Here is a 20,897-nt window from a genome sequence, read left to right on the forward strand (position 1 = left end):
AAGGTCCCAGGTTCAGTTATTGGCATGGGCTGAATTAGTTGATCTCCGCCAGAGTAACAGTTGGGGCATCACGATTGATCTCAGTATCGCTGGGCTAGGAGAAGGGGAAAATATTGTCTAGGGTTCCTGCTCCTGATTGCTATCCAATGATTCCAGTTGGGAAGCGCGCAAGTGTGGACATCAGATGAGGGCAGATTGGGCTTGATTGCGATGCCACACCTGAATTGCCTAGACTCACACATGAGGAATGGCCACTTGGACAAGGTACTGCAGGGTATCTAATACTCACACAATAATACCCCAATAGCAGTCACGCCTACAAAGGAAGGGGAGCAGTGGGAGAAAATTAGCAAAAGACAATTAATAAAGGAAGTTCTGACACTAACAGTTCCTTCACTAGAATTTTCCCAAGCGCCATTTTTCTCAATAAGTGCAAGGTGGAGCAAAAGAATGCATTATTTGTAATCAGCTTCCAACTTGACGAACCTGGTTCTAAGGTATGTTTTATTAGCCAATAAAAAGAGAGGTTGTTGAAGGGTGATCTGCTCATGTCAGTATTGTGAAAGGCCAGACTTTCTGTTGGGATTTTCAAGGGCCTAAGGAAAGATGACCATGGAATTAGATCAATTACTGGTTGCCCAGGTATTCAACTTTGCAGGGCTATGAGGAAAGAGCGGGGGAGCGGGACTAATTGGATAGCTCTTTCAAAGAGTCGGCAGCGGCATGATTGGCCGAATGGCCTCCTTCTGTGCTGTATGATTAGGACATAAGAACATAAGAAATAGGAGCAGGAGTAGGATGTACGGCCCATCGAGTCTGCTCCGTCATGGCTGATCTTCGACCTCAACTCCAATTTCCCGCCCAACCCATTGACTTTTCATCAGAGCAGTAGGTCAATGCTTGAAATGTTGGTAGCGGTTTCGCTGAGGTTGTGTAGGTGGACAGGTTTAGTGTCTGACCAGTGCAGCACTCCCTCAGCACTGCACTCAAGCGTCAGCCTAGACTATGTGCTGAGGTCCTGGAGCTGCCACTGAACCAAGGCTGAAATTCAAGGAGGATGAGAGTGAATTGAGTGAGAGGGAGGGAGGGGGGGGGGATGGGGCGTGGGGAGAGGAAGGAGCATCCGTGTGAGGACTGCCACCAGGGGGCGCCGCAATGCCCTACGTAGATCGGGAGCGCGCGCGCGCCGCAACGCAGTACTTGGATCGGGAGCGCGCGCGCGCGCGCGGCGGCGGCGGTGACGAGCCCAGGTAGGTGGCTGTTCAGAGGCATTTTTGTCGGGTGTCGCCTTCTCCTCCCCGAAGCTCTCCCGAGCTGTAAATGTCTCTCTCTCTTTTTCTTGATCCTCCGGTTTAAGCGGTGGGGACGGGAAGGCAGTTTGTCAGTCGGCCGCGCCCGGCTACTCCTCTCATCCCCGACCTCGAGTCCAGCTGGGGCCGCCTGCATGCACCTTGCCCTGGGCTGCTGATGATGGAGTGGGGGGGGGGGGGAGGTCAATGGCCCATTTGAAGTGGAGCAGGCACTCAGATTCAAAGCTTGCAGGATTCCTTCAGGTAACTCCTGGTGTAAACAGTCGGGGTCTAAAAAAAGGAGAGGAATCTCCATGTGTGTCAGGCGAGCAACTTTTTTTATAAAGCTGCAGTAAAAATACTTTCTGTTTCAAACCAAGTATTGTTTGCAGCTATTGTTTGACCGCTTGACGGCTCTGGAGCTGCGGATGGACTCACTTTGGAGCATCCGCGATGCTGAGAAAGTCGTGGATAGCACGTTCAGTGAGTTGGTCACACCGCAGATAAAAATTACTGAGGGAGATAGTGAATGGGTGACCAACAGACAGAGGAAGAGTAGGAAGGCAGTGCAGGGGTCCCCTGCGGTCATCTCCCTCCAAAACAGGTATACCGTTTTGGATACTGTTGGCGGAGATGACTCACCAGGGGAAGGTGGCAGTGGCCAGGTTCATGGCACCGTGGCTGGCTCTGCTGCACAGGAGGGCAGGAAAAAGAGTGGCAGAGCTATAGTGATAGGGGACTCGATTGTAAGGGGAATAGACAGGCGTTTCTGCGGACGCAACCGAGACTCCAGGATGGTATGTTGCCTCCCTGGTGCAAGGGTCAAGGATGTCTCGGAGCGGCTGCAGGACATTCTGGAGGGGGAGGGTGAACAGCCAGTTGTCGTGGTGCATATAGGCACCAACGATATAGGTAAAAAACAGGATGAGGTCCTACAAGCTGAATTTAGGGAGTTAGGAGTTAAACTAAAGAGTAGGACCTCAAAGGTAGTAATCTCAGGATTGCTACCAGTGCCACGGGTTAGTCAGAGTAGGAATGACAGGATAGCTAAGATGAATACGTGGCTTGAGAGATGGTGCAAGCTGGAGGGATTCAAATTCCTGGGCCATTGGAACCGGTTCTGGGGGAGGTGGGACCAGTACAAATTGGACGGTCTGCATCTGGGCAGGACTGGAACCAATGTCCTAGGGGGAGTGTTTGCCAGTGCTGTTGGGGAGGGTTTAAACTAATGTGGCAGGGGGATGGGAACCGATGCAGGAAGTCAGTGGGAAATAAAGTGGTGACAGAAACAAAAGGCAGTAAGGGAGAGTGTACAGAACATGACCGGACAGATGGTCTGAGAAAGCAGGGCAAAGACCAAGGGAAGTCTAGATTAAACTGCATTTATTTCAATGCAAGAAGTCTGATGGGCAAGGCAGATGAACTCAGGGCATGGATGGGTACATGGGACTGGGATGTTATAGCTATTACTGAAACATGGCTAAGGGAGGGGCAGGACTGGCAGCTCAATGTTCCAGGGTACAGATGCTATAGGAAAGATAGAGCAGGAGGTAAGAGAGGAGGGGGAGTTGCGTTCTTGATTAGGGAGAACATCACGGCAGTAGTGAGAGGGGATATATCCGAGGGTTCGCCCACTGAGTCCATATGGGTAGAACTGAAAAATAAGAAGGGAGAGATCACTTTGATAGGATTGTACTACAGACCCCCAAATAGTCAACGGGAAATTGAGGAGCAAATATGTAAGGAGATTACAGACAGCTGCAAGAAAAATAGGGTGGTAATAGTAGGGGACTTTAACTTTCCCAACATTGACTGGGACAGCCATAGCATTAGGGGCTTGGATGGAGAGAAATTTGTTGAGTGTATTCAGGAGGAATTTCTCATTCAGTATGTGGATGGCCCGACTAGAGAGGGGGCAAAACTTGACCTCCTCTTGGGAAATAAGGAAGGGCAGGTGACAGAAGTGTTAGTGAGGGATCACTTTGGGACCAGTGATCATAATTCCATTAGTTTTAAGATAGCTATGGAGAAGGATAGGTCTGGCCCAAAAGTTAAAATTCTAAATTGGGGAAAGGCCAATTTTGATGGTATTAGACAGGAACTTTCAGAAGTTGATTGGGAGAGTCTGTTGGCAGGCAAAGGGACGTCTGGTAAGTGGGAGGCTTTCAAAAGTGTGTTAACCAGGGTTCAGGGTAAGCACATTCCTTATAAAGTGAAGGGCAAGGCTGGTAGAAGTAGGGAACCTTGGATGACTCGGGAGATTGAGGCACTAGTCAAAAATAAGAAGGAGGCATATGACATGCATAGGCAGCTGGGATCAAGTGGATCCCTTGAAGAGTATAGAGATTGCCGGAGTAGAGTTAAGAGAGAAATCAGGAGGGCAAAAAGGGGATATGAGATTGCTTTGGCAGATCAGGCAAAGGTGAATCCAAAGAGCTTCTACAAATACATAAAGGGCAAAAGGGTAACTAGGGAGAGAGTAGGGCCTCTTAAGGATCAACAAGGTCATCTATGTGCGGAACCACAAGAGATGGGTGAGATCCTGAATGAATATTTCACATCGGTATTTACGGTTGAGAAAGGCATGGATGTTAGGGAACTTGGGGAAATAAATAGTGATGTCTTGAGGAGTGTACATATTACAGAGAGGGAGGTGCTGGAAGTCTTAACGCGCATCAAGGTAGATAAATCTCCGGGACCTGATGAAATGTATCCCAGGACGTTATGGGAGGTTAGGGAGGAAATTGCGGGTCCCCTAGCAGAGATATTTGAATCATCCACCGCGACAGGTGAGGTGCCTGAAGATTGGAGGGTAGCAAATGTTGTGCCTTTGTTTAAGAAGGGCGGCAGGGAAAAGCCTGGGAACTACAGACCAGTGAGCCTGACATCTGTAGTGGGTAAGTTGTTAGAGGGTATTCTGAGGGACAGGATCTACAGGCATTTGGAGAGGCAGGGACTAATTAGGAACAGTCAGCATGGTTTTGTGAGAGGAAAATCATGTCTCACGAATTTGATTGAGTTTTTTGAAGGGGTAACCAAGAAGATAGATGAGGGCTGTGCAGTAGACGTGGTCTACATGGACTTCAGCAAAGCATTTGACAAGGTACCGCATGGTAGGTTGTTACATAAGGTTAAATCTCATGGGATCCAAGGTGAGGTAGCCAATTGGATACAAAATTGGCTTGACGACAGAAGACAGAGGGTGGTTGTCGAGGGTTGTTTTTCAAACTGGATGCCTGTGTCCAGCGGTGTGCCTCAGGGATCGGTGCTGGGTCCGCTGTTATTTGTTATTTATATTAATGATTTGGATGAGAATTTAGGAGGCATGGTTAGTAAGTTTGCAGATGACACCAAGATTGGTGGCATTGTGGACAGTGAAGAAGGTTATCTAGGATTGCAACGGGATCTTGATAAATTGGGCCAGTGGGCCGATGAATGGCAGATGGAGTTTAATTTAGATAAATGTGAGGTGATGCATTTTGGTAGATCGAATCGGGCCAGGACCTACTCCGTTAATGGTAGGGCGTTGGGGAGAGTTATAGAACAAAGAGATCTAGGAGTACAGATTCATAGCTCCTTGAAAGTGGAGTCACAGGTGGATAGGGTGGTGAAGAAGGCATTCAGCATGCTTGGTTTCATTGGTCAGAACATTGAATGCAGGAGTTGGGATGTCTTGTTGAAGTTGTACAGGGCATTGGTGAGGCCACACTTGGAGTACTGTGTACAGTTCTGGTCACCCTATTATAGAAAGGATATTATTAAACTAGAAAGAGTGCAGAAAAGATTTACTAGGATGCTACCGGGACTTGATGGTTTGACTTACAGGGAGAGGTTAGACAGACTGGGACTTTATTCCCTGGAGAGTAGGAGGTTAAGGGGTGATCTTATAGAAGTCTATAAAATAATGAGGGGCATAGATAAGGTCGATAGTCAAAATCTTTTCCCAAAGGTAGGGGAGTCTATAACGAGGGGGCACAGATTTAAGGTGAGAGGGGAGAGACACAAAAGGATCCAGAGGGGCAATTTTTTCACTCAAAGGGTGGTGAGTGTCTGGAACGAGCTGCCAGAGGCAGTAGTAGAGGCGGGTACAATTTTGTCTTTTAAAAAGCATTTGGACAGTTACATGGGGAAGATGGGTATCGAGGGATATGGGCCAAGTGCAGGCAATTGGGACTAGCTTAGTGGTATAAACTGGGCGACATGGACATGTTGGGCCGAAGGGCCTGTTTCCATGTTGTAACTTCTATGATTCTATGATTCTATAAGTTGTGGTTGGAATTGAATTTCTTCATTGTGCATTATACTTGGAAAACCCTGCTGACCTCAGGCCTATTTAGTGTCGGTGCCAATATGCCCTTGGAGGGAAAAAAAATATGCTTTATGCCAATATGCATGTGAGACATTTTTAATTTGTCATGTCAGATTGCTCTCACCACCGGTGACAGATCTGTTACCATCGGTATTTCACCAGCCAGCGGAGGCAGCTCCTTCAGCCACCTTGTCCCTACTCTCTGGAACACCCTCCTTTCCATCTCCATCCTGTACGTCCGTCACATCAAAAACCCCTTCAAATCCCTCCTGGTCATTGCTGGTGTCAGCCTTGGCTCAGTAGGTAGCACTCTGACCTCTGAGCCAAATGGTTGCGGGTTCAAGTCCCACTCCAGAGACTTGAGCACGTATCCAGGCTGACGCTCCCGGTGCAGTACTGAGGGAGCACTGCACTGTCGGAGGTGCCATCTTTCGGATGAGACGTTAAACCGAGGCCCTGTCTGCCCTCTCAGGCGGATATAAAAAATCCCACGGCACTATTTCGAAGAAAAGCAGGAGAGTACTCCTGGCCAATATTTATCTCTAATCAACATTACTAAAACAGATTATCTGGTTATTGTCACGTTGTTTGTGAGATCTCACTGTGTGCAAATTGGCTGCTGCGTTTCCTACATTACAACAGTGACTACACTTCAAAAGTACTTCATTGGTTGTAATGCTCTTTGAGATGTCCTGAGGTCGTGAAAGGCGCTATATAAATGCAAGATCTTTCTGTAAATCTGTGAGAATACACCTTCTACATAATAAACACTGTAGCAGTGTAACTTGTGTAGTTCAAAATGCTGTTCACAGATGCAGTTCGAAAAGGAAAATCTATAATCGTACTGCTGAGTGTTTTTCATACCTCAAATGGACTGTGCAAAAATTTCATGCTACCATTGTTAGGGTTCACATAAATTCTGGTGATGACGCTGCAAATAATGGTGACCTTCACTATTTCACTTTTAAGGATGTTGGGTATTGAGTTTGATCACTGAAAAGTGTACAAAAATAAAATATTGGCTCACTAGCATTATCCATCTCTAAGTGTAGAGAGTCTCTCTGAGGGGTGTGACACAGCTCAGCAGTGTAACTCTGAATGAAAGGATGTACGTTTACAGCTGCACTTCTTCATGTAGCGAGCTGCCGATCACTAACAGAGCAGATGTCAGGCATTTCCCCAAAACTGAAGGAAGACAGAAGCATAAATCATTCCAGCCATGGCTTGCATGGTTACAGACTGATGTTTGCAGAGTCTGGGGTGCAGACTGTTTGCCCATCTTTGCCCTGGGGAATGATGCACAGTATGGGGAGCGGTACTGTTTTTGTACGGACCAGTAACTGGTGGGTTTGGGGTTTGGGCTTCAACCTTCTACAAATGGCCACCTCCTCCTTCAGCACCACTAACAATGACAGGTGGTTTGCCAACACTGATCTATCCTAAAATAAAAATAAAACGACTAAAATAACAATTGGTTGAAAGAAGTAATCAATCTCATTCAGCACGCACCCATCATAGAAAGCCTGTAGTGAGTCCGCAGGCACCATGTACCTGTAGCAGAGCTCCAAACATGGGCAAGCAGACAGAGTGTCTTTGCCTGGCGATCCTATGCATCCTGAGATGTGGATAAATATAAAAGAGGAAAAGAAGTGATGAAATGGCATTTTAAAAAATGAGGCGTTATGCTAATTTATGGAAATATAACCAGTTCATGAATTTATGAGTAGCAGTCACGGGCCACCTAATTGGTGGAATTAAAATAGGGCACGGTGAAATGCCACCTTAAGTAATTTTGCAAAGCTAATTTTGAAAAATAATGTGACAACTTCAGACACATAGTGTGCTATGTTGTCCTACAGAATGTGGCATTTAATTGGCCCGCAAACTTTGAGTACTATCCTGATTTCAAACATCCAGCCTTATGGGTTTTCACTGAGATTGTCAAAAGTTGTAAGTTTGAAGGAAATGAAACTTCACAAAAGATGATCAGATCTGTTCTGTTTCTCACACACTGGCCCGTGCAGTTACCCACTGGCCCAGGAGGGAAGTACAAACTTTTAATTTTTAATATGTAGTCGTTGGAATCAAAGTTGAAATTTCACAAGCAGTACAACTCTACGAAAGCTGCTTTATTTTGAGAGGCATGTAAATGAGAAGTCAGCCAAGGTCCCAAGGACCTAAACATGTCTCTAGAGAATATACATATATATCTATCTCATTTTTCCTGGCAATCAGTTTTCTTTTTGCCAGTGGCAAAAATTGCAGAATAAAGACATAGCTGCAAAAATGGAAATAAAGGAACTTCAGCACCTAGACAGCTCCTTTTCCCAAATCAGAAACTGCTCTGTGTTGTGAAAGCAAGCGTGCCAAACAGAAATTTGAAGAGGTTGGCCGGGAGATGGCAGTTTCTCTGTTTGCCTACCCAGAAATTCCCAATAGTACCGGAACAAATCCTGGAGACCCTAGGCCTCTCTAATCCTTAACGTCTGCCACTTGTCACAGCTGATTCTGGGTGTGTGGGGGGGTGCTTTCCTCTCCGGTTGCATTCCGTGACTATATGATGGAACCGTGCAAAACTGTTGTTAAGTTGTTGACCATATCTCCTTTTTAGAGGGAGAACAGGAGTCCCCTCTGAGCTATCCCTAACCCCCCCCCCCAATAATACATGCTAAAGACAACTGTTTTTAACTGATTTATTGGCAATAAACCCCAGGTTTTTTTTTTACACACCCTCCATCTGTCCATTTGATGAGGAAGGGGCAGAGAGATGAGACATTGGGTTAACCAGAACTCACTGGATATATCATCCACAGATCGTATTTGCACTAAGTTATCAAGCTTCAGTCCCTCCATATTTTGTAAGCAAAAATAGCCTTTGCTCACAATGCGTTCCAAACCTGCAAACTTAACCCATTAGCCTCGGTCTCAATAGGATCAATTTCTCCCTCTATAATACAGTTTTTTCAGTCCTTCTAATGCCTTGTTATGGGAGGGGAGATTTAGCCTGTGCAGGAAAGTGTCAATTTCCACATCGGATGGATTGCACTCTGAGGAATAGTAAGTGGAATAGAATTTAATAAGGTCTGGATTAATTTGCACCAGATCACCGCTGAATGTGACATCAGCGCTTTTTTAAATTATAGCAGTTACTGCATTCATCTCATTACTCACTCGCCTTGTAGACATAATCTGAACATTGCACACATTTTTATCTGTTATAGTGCACTGTACTGATGTTTAAGGGGAGTGAGACAGTTTAGAGTATTAGCGGCAGGAAGCTGCAAGTCAAATTCACAAATCATTGATATTAACTTCTCGTTTCATGATCTTGCATTGCTGCTTGTTTTAAGAGGCAAGAGTGTATTCAGTTCCTGATAAATGGTTTATGCACATCTCATAACAAAAAATTGCCAGAGACACAATCCAGGTGATTGGCACAATACTCAACGGCCTGAACTTGGATCCATGCCACAGTTTAACTTCCATTTAGGTTTGGGTTTATTTATTTCAGCTATGACGAATTCCAGGGCTGTCACTTAATGATCTGAAAGTAGATTAGAAGCTAAGGAAATGCTTTGAATCCACTTGTACAGCTCTCTCAGCAGCTCACTTGGTAAACACAGTGTGTGACTGGCTTTAATTCCTGGTCTGTATGGGCTATCTGACCTCAGCCAGTGATGTGGAGATGCAGGTGATGGACTGGGGTTGACAATTGTAAACAATTTTACAACACCAAGTTATAGTCCAACAATTTTATTTTAAAATTCACAAGCTTTCAGAGGCTTCCTCCTTCCCCAGGTGAATGTCAAGAAATCCTCGAACCAGCCAGTGTGGCATAGAGAGGAACCACAATAAACTTCAGTGTCCCTAGACTAAGGCAGGGAAAATTACATAGAATTTACAGCCGTTTCACCCAACTGGTTTATGCCGGCATTTATGCTCCACACAAACCTCCTCCCATCTCTCTTCATCTAACCCTATCAGCATATCCTTCTATTCCTTTCTCCCTCACATGTTCATCTAGCTTCCCCTTAAATACATCCACGTTATTCATCTCAATTACTCCTTGTGGTAGCGAGTTCCACATTCTTACCACTCTGAGTAAAGAAGTTTCTCCTGAATTCCCTATTGGATTTATTGGTGACTATTTTATATTTGTAGACCCTAGCTTTGATCTCCCCACAAGTGGAAACATCTTCTCTATGTCTAGAGGTGCGGTGCCTAGAACTGAACGCAGTGCCTAGAACTGAACGCAGTTCTAGGGTCTAACCAGACTTCAAGACTAGGCCGCACTTCAAGTTTCACCCAATTCAAAATGGCCTCCATTCTTCATGCCAAGCATGCACACCCACACTTACCCTACACGATCAGGTCTGGTCAACCAGGGTACCCACTCCTGCTGGGAGTGTACACGTGTGGATGTCAAGGGAAGGCAGGACATGCTTTTCCTTGGCTGAATTCAGCACTCCCTGAGTAGGTTCACACACGAATGGCCATTTGAGTGAGGCACAGGAGGGTGACGTGCGCTCGCTGAATTTGTACCTCATCAAGGAGTCAACTCCTTCAGCAAAGAGGAAGGGGAGAAAAAGACAACTCCCCTACCCACCCCCAACCCCCCCCCCCCCCCCCCAAACAATACCTACAGTGAGGCTCCTGATCAATGCTAGCTGTAGTGTATGGCTGATGGAGTAGCAATAGTAGCTGTATGGCAGCCTGCAATGTTATCCCTTGTCCATAAGATGGAGAAGATGCCATATAACCAGCAGACCAATCTCGTGCATCAACTCTTTTAGTGTAGGTCACGAGAGTTTGATTTTGGGCAATATAATGTAATCCTGGACCTAGTTAAAATTGGCAGTAATTGTCACCAGACATTTGCCAAGGAAGGCATCTTGTTTTTAAAAAAAGAAACCCTGGAGGGCAGCCTACACTGGGTGCATATATATTAAGGAATTTACATAATTTTCTTTGCTCCTGTCACTGGGACAATTTAAAAATCTTCCTCGGGGTCAAAGGTTTTATCTGCAGCGATGTAATTTTTTTCTGAAACAGGGCTACTGTTTTGAACATCAAGTCCAGAACTACCTTCTCCATCCATTCCCCGGGGACCTTGGCTGACTGCTCGTTTAGTTGCATCTCTTGAACTAATGCAATGCCTCCCCCCAACCATTTCAGTTTTAATAGAATTTTTTTTATCTTTCCCAGGTGTAATAGTTGATGAAACATTGAAGCATCGTCGCAGTGTAAGACAACCGTTACTAAAGGTACGGTGAGATGTTGGTACAATGTTGTCACCAAGCTCAGTTGGTACATTGGTGCCCATTAGTAATGGGGAAAATCACACTGAAGCTTCTTGTGGGAAATTCTTAATTCATCGCCTCAAATTACTCCCACTACCGCTACCATTACCAGTGAGAGACTTGCAACCATCAATACTTCATCGTAGTATTATACAGCTCAAAATACTCTCCCCAAAGTTTGGTGGGACAAAGTCTATAATTGCACTGCTGGGTGTTTATTACAGCTCAAGTAAGTAAGGGGGACATAGTGTGACAGTCTCAAATACACACCCATTACATTTTACTGAAATGCCAGTGACAACATTGGGAGAGTGGATCAGGGATGAGCTAGTTCATCTGTATGAAACATTAGTGAAATCAAACACACAATACTGTTTCCAGCTAAGGTCAGTATGCATAGAAAGAGTGAAGGAGTGAAAGGGACTACCAGGTTTTAAATCACTGTGGTATAAAAAGAGATTAAGGAAGCTTTTATTCTCAGTTAAAAAAAACAGTGCATTTGCTGCCCAGGGACTGTGAAGAATTATAGCAATTTGTATTTATGTACTGTTCTCACGTAGAGGACTAACTTTTGTCACTAAGTCAACTGAAAATTTTAAAGCTTTGATTGATAGGTTTTTGTTAAGCAAGGGTATTAAGGGTTACAGAACCAAGGCGGGTAGATGGAGTTAAGATACAGGTCAGCCTTAATCTAATTGAATGGTGGAACAGGCTTGAGGGGCTGAATGGCCCACTCCTGTTCCTGTATGTCCTCACCAATCTCCAATGGCTTCCTCAGTGCATCCTCATTTACAGATCCCTCCTTGACCTCACCCCACCACACCGTCACCATTTCCTCCAACCCTAAGTTGCAGGTCTCATTCTCTATTCTTCATAATCTAGATTCTTCTGCACCTGCGCTCTGCCATCAGTGGTAGAGCTTTCAGCATCATACCTGCACTCTGGAACTCACTTCACAAACCCTTTGCCTTGCTTCATCTCTTCCCATCTTCAAAAGCCTCCTCAAAACCTACCTGTTCAACCAGGCCTTCAGTTAGTTCCCCAAACCTTCTCCCAGTTCCTCCTCGGCATTTCTTACCCCCTTTTTGTGCAGTACTTTGCACTCATCTGTATTAAATTTTACCTGCCATTGTTGTGCTCACATACGCATTTTGTCCAACGTGTTCTGTAATATCTGAGATGCCTCCTCTAATTCCATTGCCTTTCCTAGTTTGGTATCATCTGCAAGTTTGACCAATTTGCATTGCAATTCAAGTAATTGATGTAAATCAGAAGTATTGGTGGTGCCAAGACTGAGGCACCCTACTCAGTATTCTCCTCTTCCCATCCTGACATAACTCCTCTAAAATATTCCCATGGGGATGATGTGGCCCACCATACCGAAAGCCACAAAGAGGGCGAGAAAGGACAATGCACCATGATTGTTGCCTCGAATGTCGTTGGTGAGTTTGATCGGGCAGCCTCAGTGTCGTGCACGGGACTAAAGCCAATCTGAAGGGATTTGAATAGGGAGAGTTGGGCACTGGATGCGGTGCAACAGCACGCTCCAGCATCTTAGAGAGGATAGGGTAGGTTGGAAATGGGTTGGCAGTGGAGTGGATGGAGATAAGAAGCGGAGGATCGCAGCAATTTTGAAAGGAGTGGGAGGGGAAGCAGTGCCTGAAGTTAAAGAAGTTAAATGAGTTTAAAGCTGTACTTGTGTTTGCTCAGGATTTTTCAGTTCTCTTACTGTCAAATGTGCGACTGACTGGGTTACTTTTTCCTTTCCCTGCAAGCACTATCAGTATAACACTATCCCTGACCAGCTTAAAATAACATGCAATACATCTGATATTATAGAAAAGCAGATGATTAAAAAGCATAGTGATTCGGTTTAAAACTGCACCTCTGTTGCCTGAGTCCGATATCTGTTTCAGGCTTTAAAACAAAATTTGTAAAAGTGTATGAAAGGCATCCATGGAAATGAGAGTTACCAGTGGGACTGACCGTGAAATCTTTGATGACAGCTACCGCATGGAAACAGCTGGCTACATAAGAAGAGTCGATATTGAGTCCATATTAATAGAATGCAAGTGGATTTTACAGCGTTGCTCACTGGAGATATCAGGGAATTCTCATTTCCACAGATTCCTTTCATACACTTTTCATTACAGTCTACTCCTGTTAATTCAGTGGGGTTTTTTGCTTGGAAAAATAGAATTATCCAGTAGTTAAAATTAACCAATTTTACTATAAAAGCACAGAAGGCTTTATTCTCACAATTTCAATTTGAATTAGGAATAGACTGTATTTGAATTACTTTGCTCTTCCCTAGCTCTGTAACCTCCTCCAGCCCTATGACCTTCTGAGAACTCTGCCATCTTCAAACCCTGGTCTGTTGTGCATCCCCCATGTCTTTTGCCCCACCATTGGCGGCCGTGCCTTCAGCCATCTCAGCCCTAAGCTCTGAAATTCCCTCCCTAAACCTCTCCACCTCTCTCTCTCCTCCTGTAACTTGCTCCATTAAACCTACCTTTTGGTCACCTGTCCTAATATCTCTCTTCTTTGGCTTGGTGTCAATTTTTTTGTCTGATTACGCTCCTGTGAAGTGTCTTGGGACGTTTTACTACGTTAAGGGCACTGTATGAACGCAAGTTGTTGTTGTATTTCATTATATTAAAACTTTAAATTTTTTTGCCGTTTTTCTCCTGCTGGGATGTAATTCTTTGGTGCTAGGTATTCTCTGGTATCTTGCCTGGGTTGCCACTTTTCACTTGCCACCCATTCTTTTGGGTCTCCATCTGAAAGGCATAGTTTACCTTTATGCCACTGAGAAGGTGTGTAGCTGACCTGCCCTTCATCCTGTGCCAGTGCCACTTGAGCTAGCAGCTGGAAGACACATGAAGGCTATTCAAAGCATCACAACCAAGCCCAATTCTGCCCTCAACCGACATCCACACATGCGCACTTCGAGCAGGAGGTAGTGGATAACCAATGGGAGCAGAAGCTCTGGCCGATTTTTTAAATTTTTTCTCTCTCTTCATAAGTGAGGCCAATTGTAATGCCCCTACTGCTGCCCCTCACCTGCTGAGATTAGATAACTCGGCACAGATTCCAACATCTTTGCACATGTTTCGCTGGTTTAAAATGAGGAAGTGTTTGCAACGTTCTCTCACTTGTTTTCTCCTCCCTCTCTCTCTCTCTCTCTCTTGTCTTGTGTGAGCTACGGGAATGAGCTCTGGAATTGTTTTTTGCGTGGACCACAGCTAAACCCTGGAATGAACTTCAGGTTTTCTGAATTGGTTTCAATTCTCTGAAGCCAAAGTTTGGATGATCAGAAAGCCCGGAGTATTTGGTTTGGACTGTGTGAACGTGGAGGGACTAAAACGTCAAGTCCAGTGGCCAGTGTGACATTTGTTCCATTTCTGCAGAGGCAACTCCCTGACCTCTCCGAGGGAGTACAGCAATTGGCACGGAATTCGGAGCAGTTTTGTACTGTGGGCCCATGCAATGTGGGAACTAGGTTATGACTGCGTAAACTTCATTCAGCCAGCTGCAGCCAGCAGACAGAGGAAACTTTCATTCTTCAGTCTGGCTGAATTTGAACTGAGGTCCTAGAGATTAAAGATACGTGTCCAGCCCACTGTACCACCCAGTTTCCCCCCTTCTTGCACAGAATTTTGTTTGGGGCAGGGGAAGGAATTCACAGTACAATTTGTTCCATTTGTCCAGTAAACACGTAACATGACTGAATTCTAATCTTTAAATAGTTTAGTCCACCAGATGAAACCGATCAGGTGAGACTCGTTTCACGCAAATAGAAGCAATTTACGCCATACTCGAGGCATTTTTGTGCTTTGGGACTCGTGCCCACTGAGAGTCAGCCTCACTGCATTCAGGTCTCTGGGAATGGATTTGAACCCAGGTCCCAAAGACAAAAGAGTGTTTTAACCAACTGCACCACCCAGTCCCCTGGGACTCTTGTTAATCCAGGATCCCTCTTTGAGCAAACAATTCATTTCTCAGCATTGTGTTTTGTCAACACGGTGATGTGATATTGCAGTAGTGGAAGCTGTGCCTGTGCAAGACAATATTAGAGATGACCCTGATTTACTGCAGTGCAAACAAGGTTGAAGAATGCAGCCTTGCCACCAGTATGTTGATATTTGAAACCCACTCCAAGAGTGAATTCACAATATGGTCGTTTTCACCTTGCATCCCCAAAGTGACAGTGACAAAGTTTCACTCTGATCTGATGCAATTTTTCTTCTTGGTGAAGCATTCTAGGTGTGTCTGCTTGCTACAAAATACATTGGCCACTTTTAGCAGTGAACTGCTTCAGTTTTGTGTGAAGCATTGATTCTGTTGCAATGGAAAGAACTTTTCTTCCCTCTTGTCTGAAGATTTTGTGTTTTGGGGGGTCACAAAACATTAAGGTCATCTGTTCTTTCTTTTCAGCTGCATTTCCAGCATTTTCTATTTTTATGTCAGATTTCTAGGCATCGAATCAGGACACGATGAAGATACACCCAGCCCGGTTGACCCTGCAAAGTCCTCCGCACAAACATCTGGGGACTGGTGTCCAAATTGGGAGAGCTGTCCCACAGACTAGTCAAGCAACAGCCTGACATAGTCATACTTACAGAATCTAACCTATCACTCAACGTCCCAGACTCCTCCATCACTGTTCCTGGGGGCCATCAGGTCTCTGGTTACCCTCCACTACGTACACACCGACACCTCTCTGGATTGTGAAGCATGCAGTACACAGTGGTGATCTTGCTCATCTTGGCTGGACGGTAGAGCATTACCCATTCCTGACCGGGCCAACCAGCAGAACCAGATGTTTCAGCATGTTAATGGTGTGCTCCACACACACTGGCGGAGACACGGGGGCTTGTTGTATTGGTGCCACACTGATGAGTGGAGGTTCCCGATTAATGTCATGTGCCGGGGCAGCCCTGGTTTTCTAAAAGCCAATTATTCAATCCACAGGACCGTTCAAAGAGTCACGGCCCGGTGGACTGTTGCAGAATAAATGAGCCACGGCTGCGCCCTGGTAAATGGGCATTTCATGTGCAGGACTATATTTCTGTGATCATTAATCGTCTACACATTTATAGAATGGAAGCCCATCCTGTACGTGAAAATGTTGTAGTTCTCACATGGACTTGTGATGGCCACGAGTACCCTCAACGATGCCCTGCAATCGTGGGGACCCTGCCAATTAGAAAAAAGTTCTGAGTGCTCTTCAGCTACTGGGTCCTAAAGATGGCGTGTCCTTGTAAACTGGTCTTGTTCATCCAGGTAATAGAGCACAATTGAAATCTCCAAAAGGATTTCCATCCTCCCACCTTGCTTGACTGCATTTGGGACAGCAGTAGCAACAATACCCGAAACATCAGGCAAGTGTAACTTGCAGAATTTCCCCCCCCCTCCCCCCCCACCCTTGCCCTTCTGCCAAAATGACCAAAAATGGAGCCTTCACAAATGTGCAGGATGTTACAAGCAAGTAGTTAAAAATGCTCAGGCGGAAAAAACTCTGAAATGGCGACAAATCAAACTGCAGCAAGCCAGCTTCAAGACAAGCTTCAAACCAGGGTGGGCCACCTTCTTAACGTTGCACCCTTTTATACAGGCAGCTTGCGTGAAGGCACCACCTCATCTAAAGTCAGGGCCTGATTTCCCTCTGCAAACTAGGGTTCTGCAGGCTCATGGCAAGGCCCACTTTCTCTCGTCAAAACTTGCCATCTAGAAATTGAGGGCGCGAGAGGAACACAGCATGTGAGGTTGGAGACCCAACTTTCTGACCCGCGTAAGCTGCCAGTGGGGTCCGAGCACCTTTAGCTGCGGACCCTTCCAAAGCCCCAAAAGCTGGATTTCTTGTATGTGTTTCTTGTTTTGCGATGTTCATATTGGCAAACAGGAGGTGATAACACACATTGATGGATTTCTCAGTTATACAGAAGACTGTGATAATTAGTTTGGGGATCAGGTTAGTGACAGTGCAAATGGGAATTCCTGATGAGAGCAATTTTGGTGAACAGCAGGTGATTTATAGCAAGTGCTTTCATGGAAATTTCTGTACTCTTGAGGATTTGACTAAATGCATGAAACATAATACAATAATTGTCTCTTTGCTACCCAAAGTGGATGTCTCCTCTTCTCCGCCCCCAACCCCTAGTTCATGGCGGGTATATAGAAAGTAACCTCTGACTGTCGAGTAATCAGCAATATTGGTTTGCAGCACACGCACTGAAAATTCCCTTGTTACAACCCTGCTGTGTAACGTAATGCATAAGACACAGCTTAGAGTGGTGTTGGCAGCACAATTAACATACGAGACCTTATGCTAGTTGCATGCCCTAGATCTAACTATATAGTCATGCTCTAGGTACATCACATCAGGAATTGATGTTACAGACACAGAATGTTTAAGAATTCCAGTATTCTGAATCTGCACAGTCGTCGTCTAAGGTTTATTATAGTGAGTGCTGTGAGGTGTGGCCTTTCCGAACTGCAATTGTTGCAAAAGTTAGGCCTTAAGAACGTATGGACACTTAACATGTTCATCTGAAATTACTCTATCTACTGTTTTAGCGGAAGGACTAACCAAATAAAATAGCAAGAGGATATATACTGTCACAACAAAGTGGCCTAGAAATTCGATGACGCTGCATAAGACTGGTGCAGAAGTGTCCAATGTGGTGGGAGGCATGTGCGTGAACATTCTGAGCCAGCAGTGTGCCACCCACGCCTGAAGCAGGCATCAGGCCCTTCGCATATACAAATAAGGGGCTTAATGCCTCTATGATGCCCACTTTACCAAATTGGTTTGCCATGACCGGCTGTGTTTAATAAAGCGTGGTCTACACGTGGCCTAATCAGGGAACGCTGCAGGCCGCCACCAAAAAGGTAAGTTTTGTAAAATATAATTACCTGAATGTGGAGTCGGAAGATGCAGGAATGTTCCTCCCAGCTCCACTGCAGCTCCCAAGACCGTTGCTGACTCCTGCTCAGCCCCCTCCCGATCGCCCCCTCTTCCCCCCCACATCCAAGAACTACCTGAGGGCTGCTGCCAGCGATGCAATGGCCCAAAATTCTCTTCAGCAAGCTGCCTGGAGACACACAGCGGGTCTCTGTAGCTTGCTGGTCTGACGTAAATGAGGCCAATATCAGTTGGGCCTCGGTTCTACCTGTTCTGGTGCAGGGATCAGTCCCAGGGCCCAATTCACGCCGGCCTGCGTACGGGCCGGTATGTTCTCGAGGATATAGAGTTATGCTTTGGGACGTTGCCGACAGCTCAGTTCATTGGCAGCACTCTCATCTCTGAGTCAGAAGGTTGTGGGTTCAAATCCCACTGCAGGTTTTGTGCTCATAATCTAGGCTGACACTTCGGTGCAGTACTGAGGGAGCACCACATCGACAGAGGTGCTTTATTTTGGATGAGACATTGAACCGAGGCCACATCTGCCTGGTCAGTGGATGTAAAAGATCCTATGGCACTTTTTAAAAGAAGAGTAGGGGAGCTCACCTCCTGTCTTTTTTTGTTCGTTCATGGGATGTGGGCGTCGCTGGCAAGACCAGCATTTGTTGTCCATCCCTAGTTGCCCTTGAGAAGGTGGTGGTGAGCCGCCTTCTTGAACCGCTGCAGTCCGTGTGGTGAAGGTTCTCCCACAGTGCTGTTAGGTAGGGAGTTCCAGGATCTTGACCCAGCGACGGCGAAGGAACGATGATATATTTCCAAGTCGGAATGGTGTGTGACTTGGAGGGGAACGTGCAGGTGGTGGTGTTCTCATGTGCCTGCTGCCCTTGTCCTTCTAGGTGGTAGAGGTCACGGGTTTGGTAGGTGCTGTCGAAGAAGCCTTAGTGAGTTGCTGCAGTGCATCCTGTAGATGGTACACACTTCAGCCACAGTGCACCGGTGGTGAAGGGAGTGAATGTTTAGGATGATGGATGGGGTGCCAATCAAGCGGGCTGCTTTGTCCTGGATGGTGTCAAGCTTCTTGAGTGTTGTTGGAGCTGCACTCATCCAGGCAAGTGGAGAGTATTCCATCACACTCCTGACTTGTGCCTTGTAGAAAGGCTCAGCTAATACCGCAAAAGCAGATTCTCTGGTCATTCATCTCTGCTATTTGTGGGGTCTTGTGTGCAAATTGGCTGCTGCAATTACCAACAAAACAATGACTAGGCTTCAAATGTAATTTGTTGACTGTGAAGCATTTTGGGATATGAAAGGTGCTGTATAATATAAGTTCTTCCTTTATAATTGATTGTTTGATATTTTCCTTATTCTCCAGACCTACTATACTATTTGTTGAAATTATTGACTAACTGCAGCAATGGGTGTGAAGGGTCTTCAGTGGTTTGTGGATCACGTCTGCCCAGCTACGAGTGTACAGGTGGATTTGAAGGAGATGACAGAGCATCACCGACGCACCTATCCCGGGCGTTCTTCAGTTGTGGTGGTGGAAGCTATGGCATGTCTCCGATACTGGTACACCCCAGAGGCCTGGGTTCATGGTGGGCAGTGGCGTGAGTACCTGCAGAGCCTGAAAACCTTTGTGGATGCTTTTGCAGCAGCTGGCATCGGGCTGGTGTTTCTCTTTGATGGGGTAATAGAACAGAAGAAAAGGAAAGAATGGGTCAAGCGCAGGTTGAGGAACAACCGAGAGATAGCAAAACTCTTTCAGTATATAAAAGCAAAGGCCTGCCAACCAGGAAGAGACATGTTCTGCATTCCATCTGGATTGGCCACATTCACTCGCTTTGCCTTTAAGTCCATGGGCTTAGACACCATATGTTCCCTGCAGGAGGCAGATTATGAAGTCGCCAACTACGCCAGGTTAAATGATTGTATGGCAATCCTGGGTCAGGACACGGACTACCTCATTTACGACACTGCGCCGTACCTTTCAATTAACAAGCTGCGTCTGGACAAGCTAGCTACCGTCATGTACTCCCGAGAAAATCTCTGCCGCTCCCTCAGCCTGCAGATGACAGACTTGCCACTCTTGGCCTGTCTTCTTGGCAACGACGTGGTGCCAGAAAACTTGCTGGAAGGACTGAAGCACAAATGCTTGGCTGGATACTCACCAAGTGGCCCAAACGCGAGACAGAAGAAGGAGGTGGTCTCGGCAGTGGCGCATTACATCTCCGGCATGCCCCGTTCGCACGACGGATTGAGGGAGGCGGAGAGAAATCTGCGCCACTCAATTGAAGGCTTGCTGGAAGAGGGTGTGGAATCCTACGTACTGTCTGGGCAGCACTCACCGTGGCTTCCTCACAACAAAACATCTCCAGTGACAGGCCAACATGAAAATGCCATGTACCCGGACCAGAAGATATTGCAGGTGTGTATATTACTCGCTGTCTAAATTTTAGTACGGTAGGTAACATATGCTTGATGAAAAGAGTTGATGCAAACTGTGCTGGCAGTATCTAAGGTATTGGGTTAACAAGTGCATGAAACAGAGAATTGTATTAGTGAGCTGAGAAACATATTTAATGTACAGTGGCTAGTTTAAAAATGTTAATTAGGGCCTATGTGGTGTAATTAATTAGTACAAGGAGCTTTCACCTCTGGGACCTGGGTTTGTATCTGGCTCAAAGTGAAGGGATGGGCATCATCGCTCTCCTGGTTCTAGCTGCCCAAACTGAAATGAGCTGTGCAGCTACAACCCTGTCTTAGTGGGTGAGAGTCCACAGGACAAAACTAGCCACATTTTGGCACACCCAACACCCACCCTCTTTGTCACCAGCGGCAGACGGCAACTTCTTATAAAGAAAAGAAAGAACTTGGATTTATATAGCGACTTTCACAACTTTAAGACGTCCAAAAGCCCATTACAGCCAATATGGTACTTTTGAAGTGTAATCTCTGTTGTAATTTAGGAAACGCAGCAGCCAATTTGCACACAGCAAGGTCCCACAAACAATAATTTGTGATAATGACCAGATAATCTTTTTTGGTGATGTTGGTTGAGGGATAAATACGGCCCTCGACACCGGGGAGAACTC

General features: G+C 45.8%; 1 protein-coding gene across 4 annotated transcripts in view; it reads left to right on the forward strand.

Moving 5' to 3' along the window:
* The first annotated feature begins 1,228 nt into the window (after window positions 1–1,228).
* The window catches only part of fam120b (family with sequence similarity 120 member B), a 93,467-nt gene continuing 73,798 nt past the window's right edge, over window positions 1,229–20,897 (forward strand). For 2 of the 4 annotated variants that reach the window (XM_067988602.1, XM_067988601.1), the window contains exons 1-3: window positions 1,229–1,250; window positions 10,804–10,862; window positions 19,178–20,230. In XM_067988602.1, the coding sequence (XP_067844703.1) occupies window positions 19,220–20,230 (1,011 nt within the window). In that variant the 5' untranslated portion in view covers window positions 1,229–1,250; window positions 10,804–10,862; window positions 19,178–19,219. Of the gene's footprint in view, window positions 1,251–10,797; window positions 10,863–19,177; window positions 20,231–20,897 lie in introns of those variants that run through there. The other 2 variants (XM_067988604.1, XM_067988603.1) reach the window with 2 other exon arrangements.

Source organism: Heptranchias perlo, chromosome 8 (assembly GCF_035084215.1).
Source record: "Heptranchias perlo isolate sHepPer1 chromosome 8, sHepPer1.hap1, whole genome shotgun sequence".
Classification (NCBI taxonomy): domain Eukaryota; kingdom Metazoa; phylum Chordata; class Chondrichthyes; order Hexanchiformes; family Hexanchidae; genus Heptranchias; species Heptranchias perlo.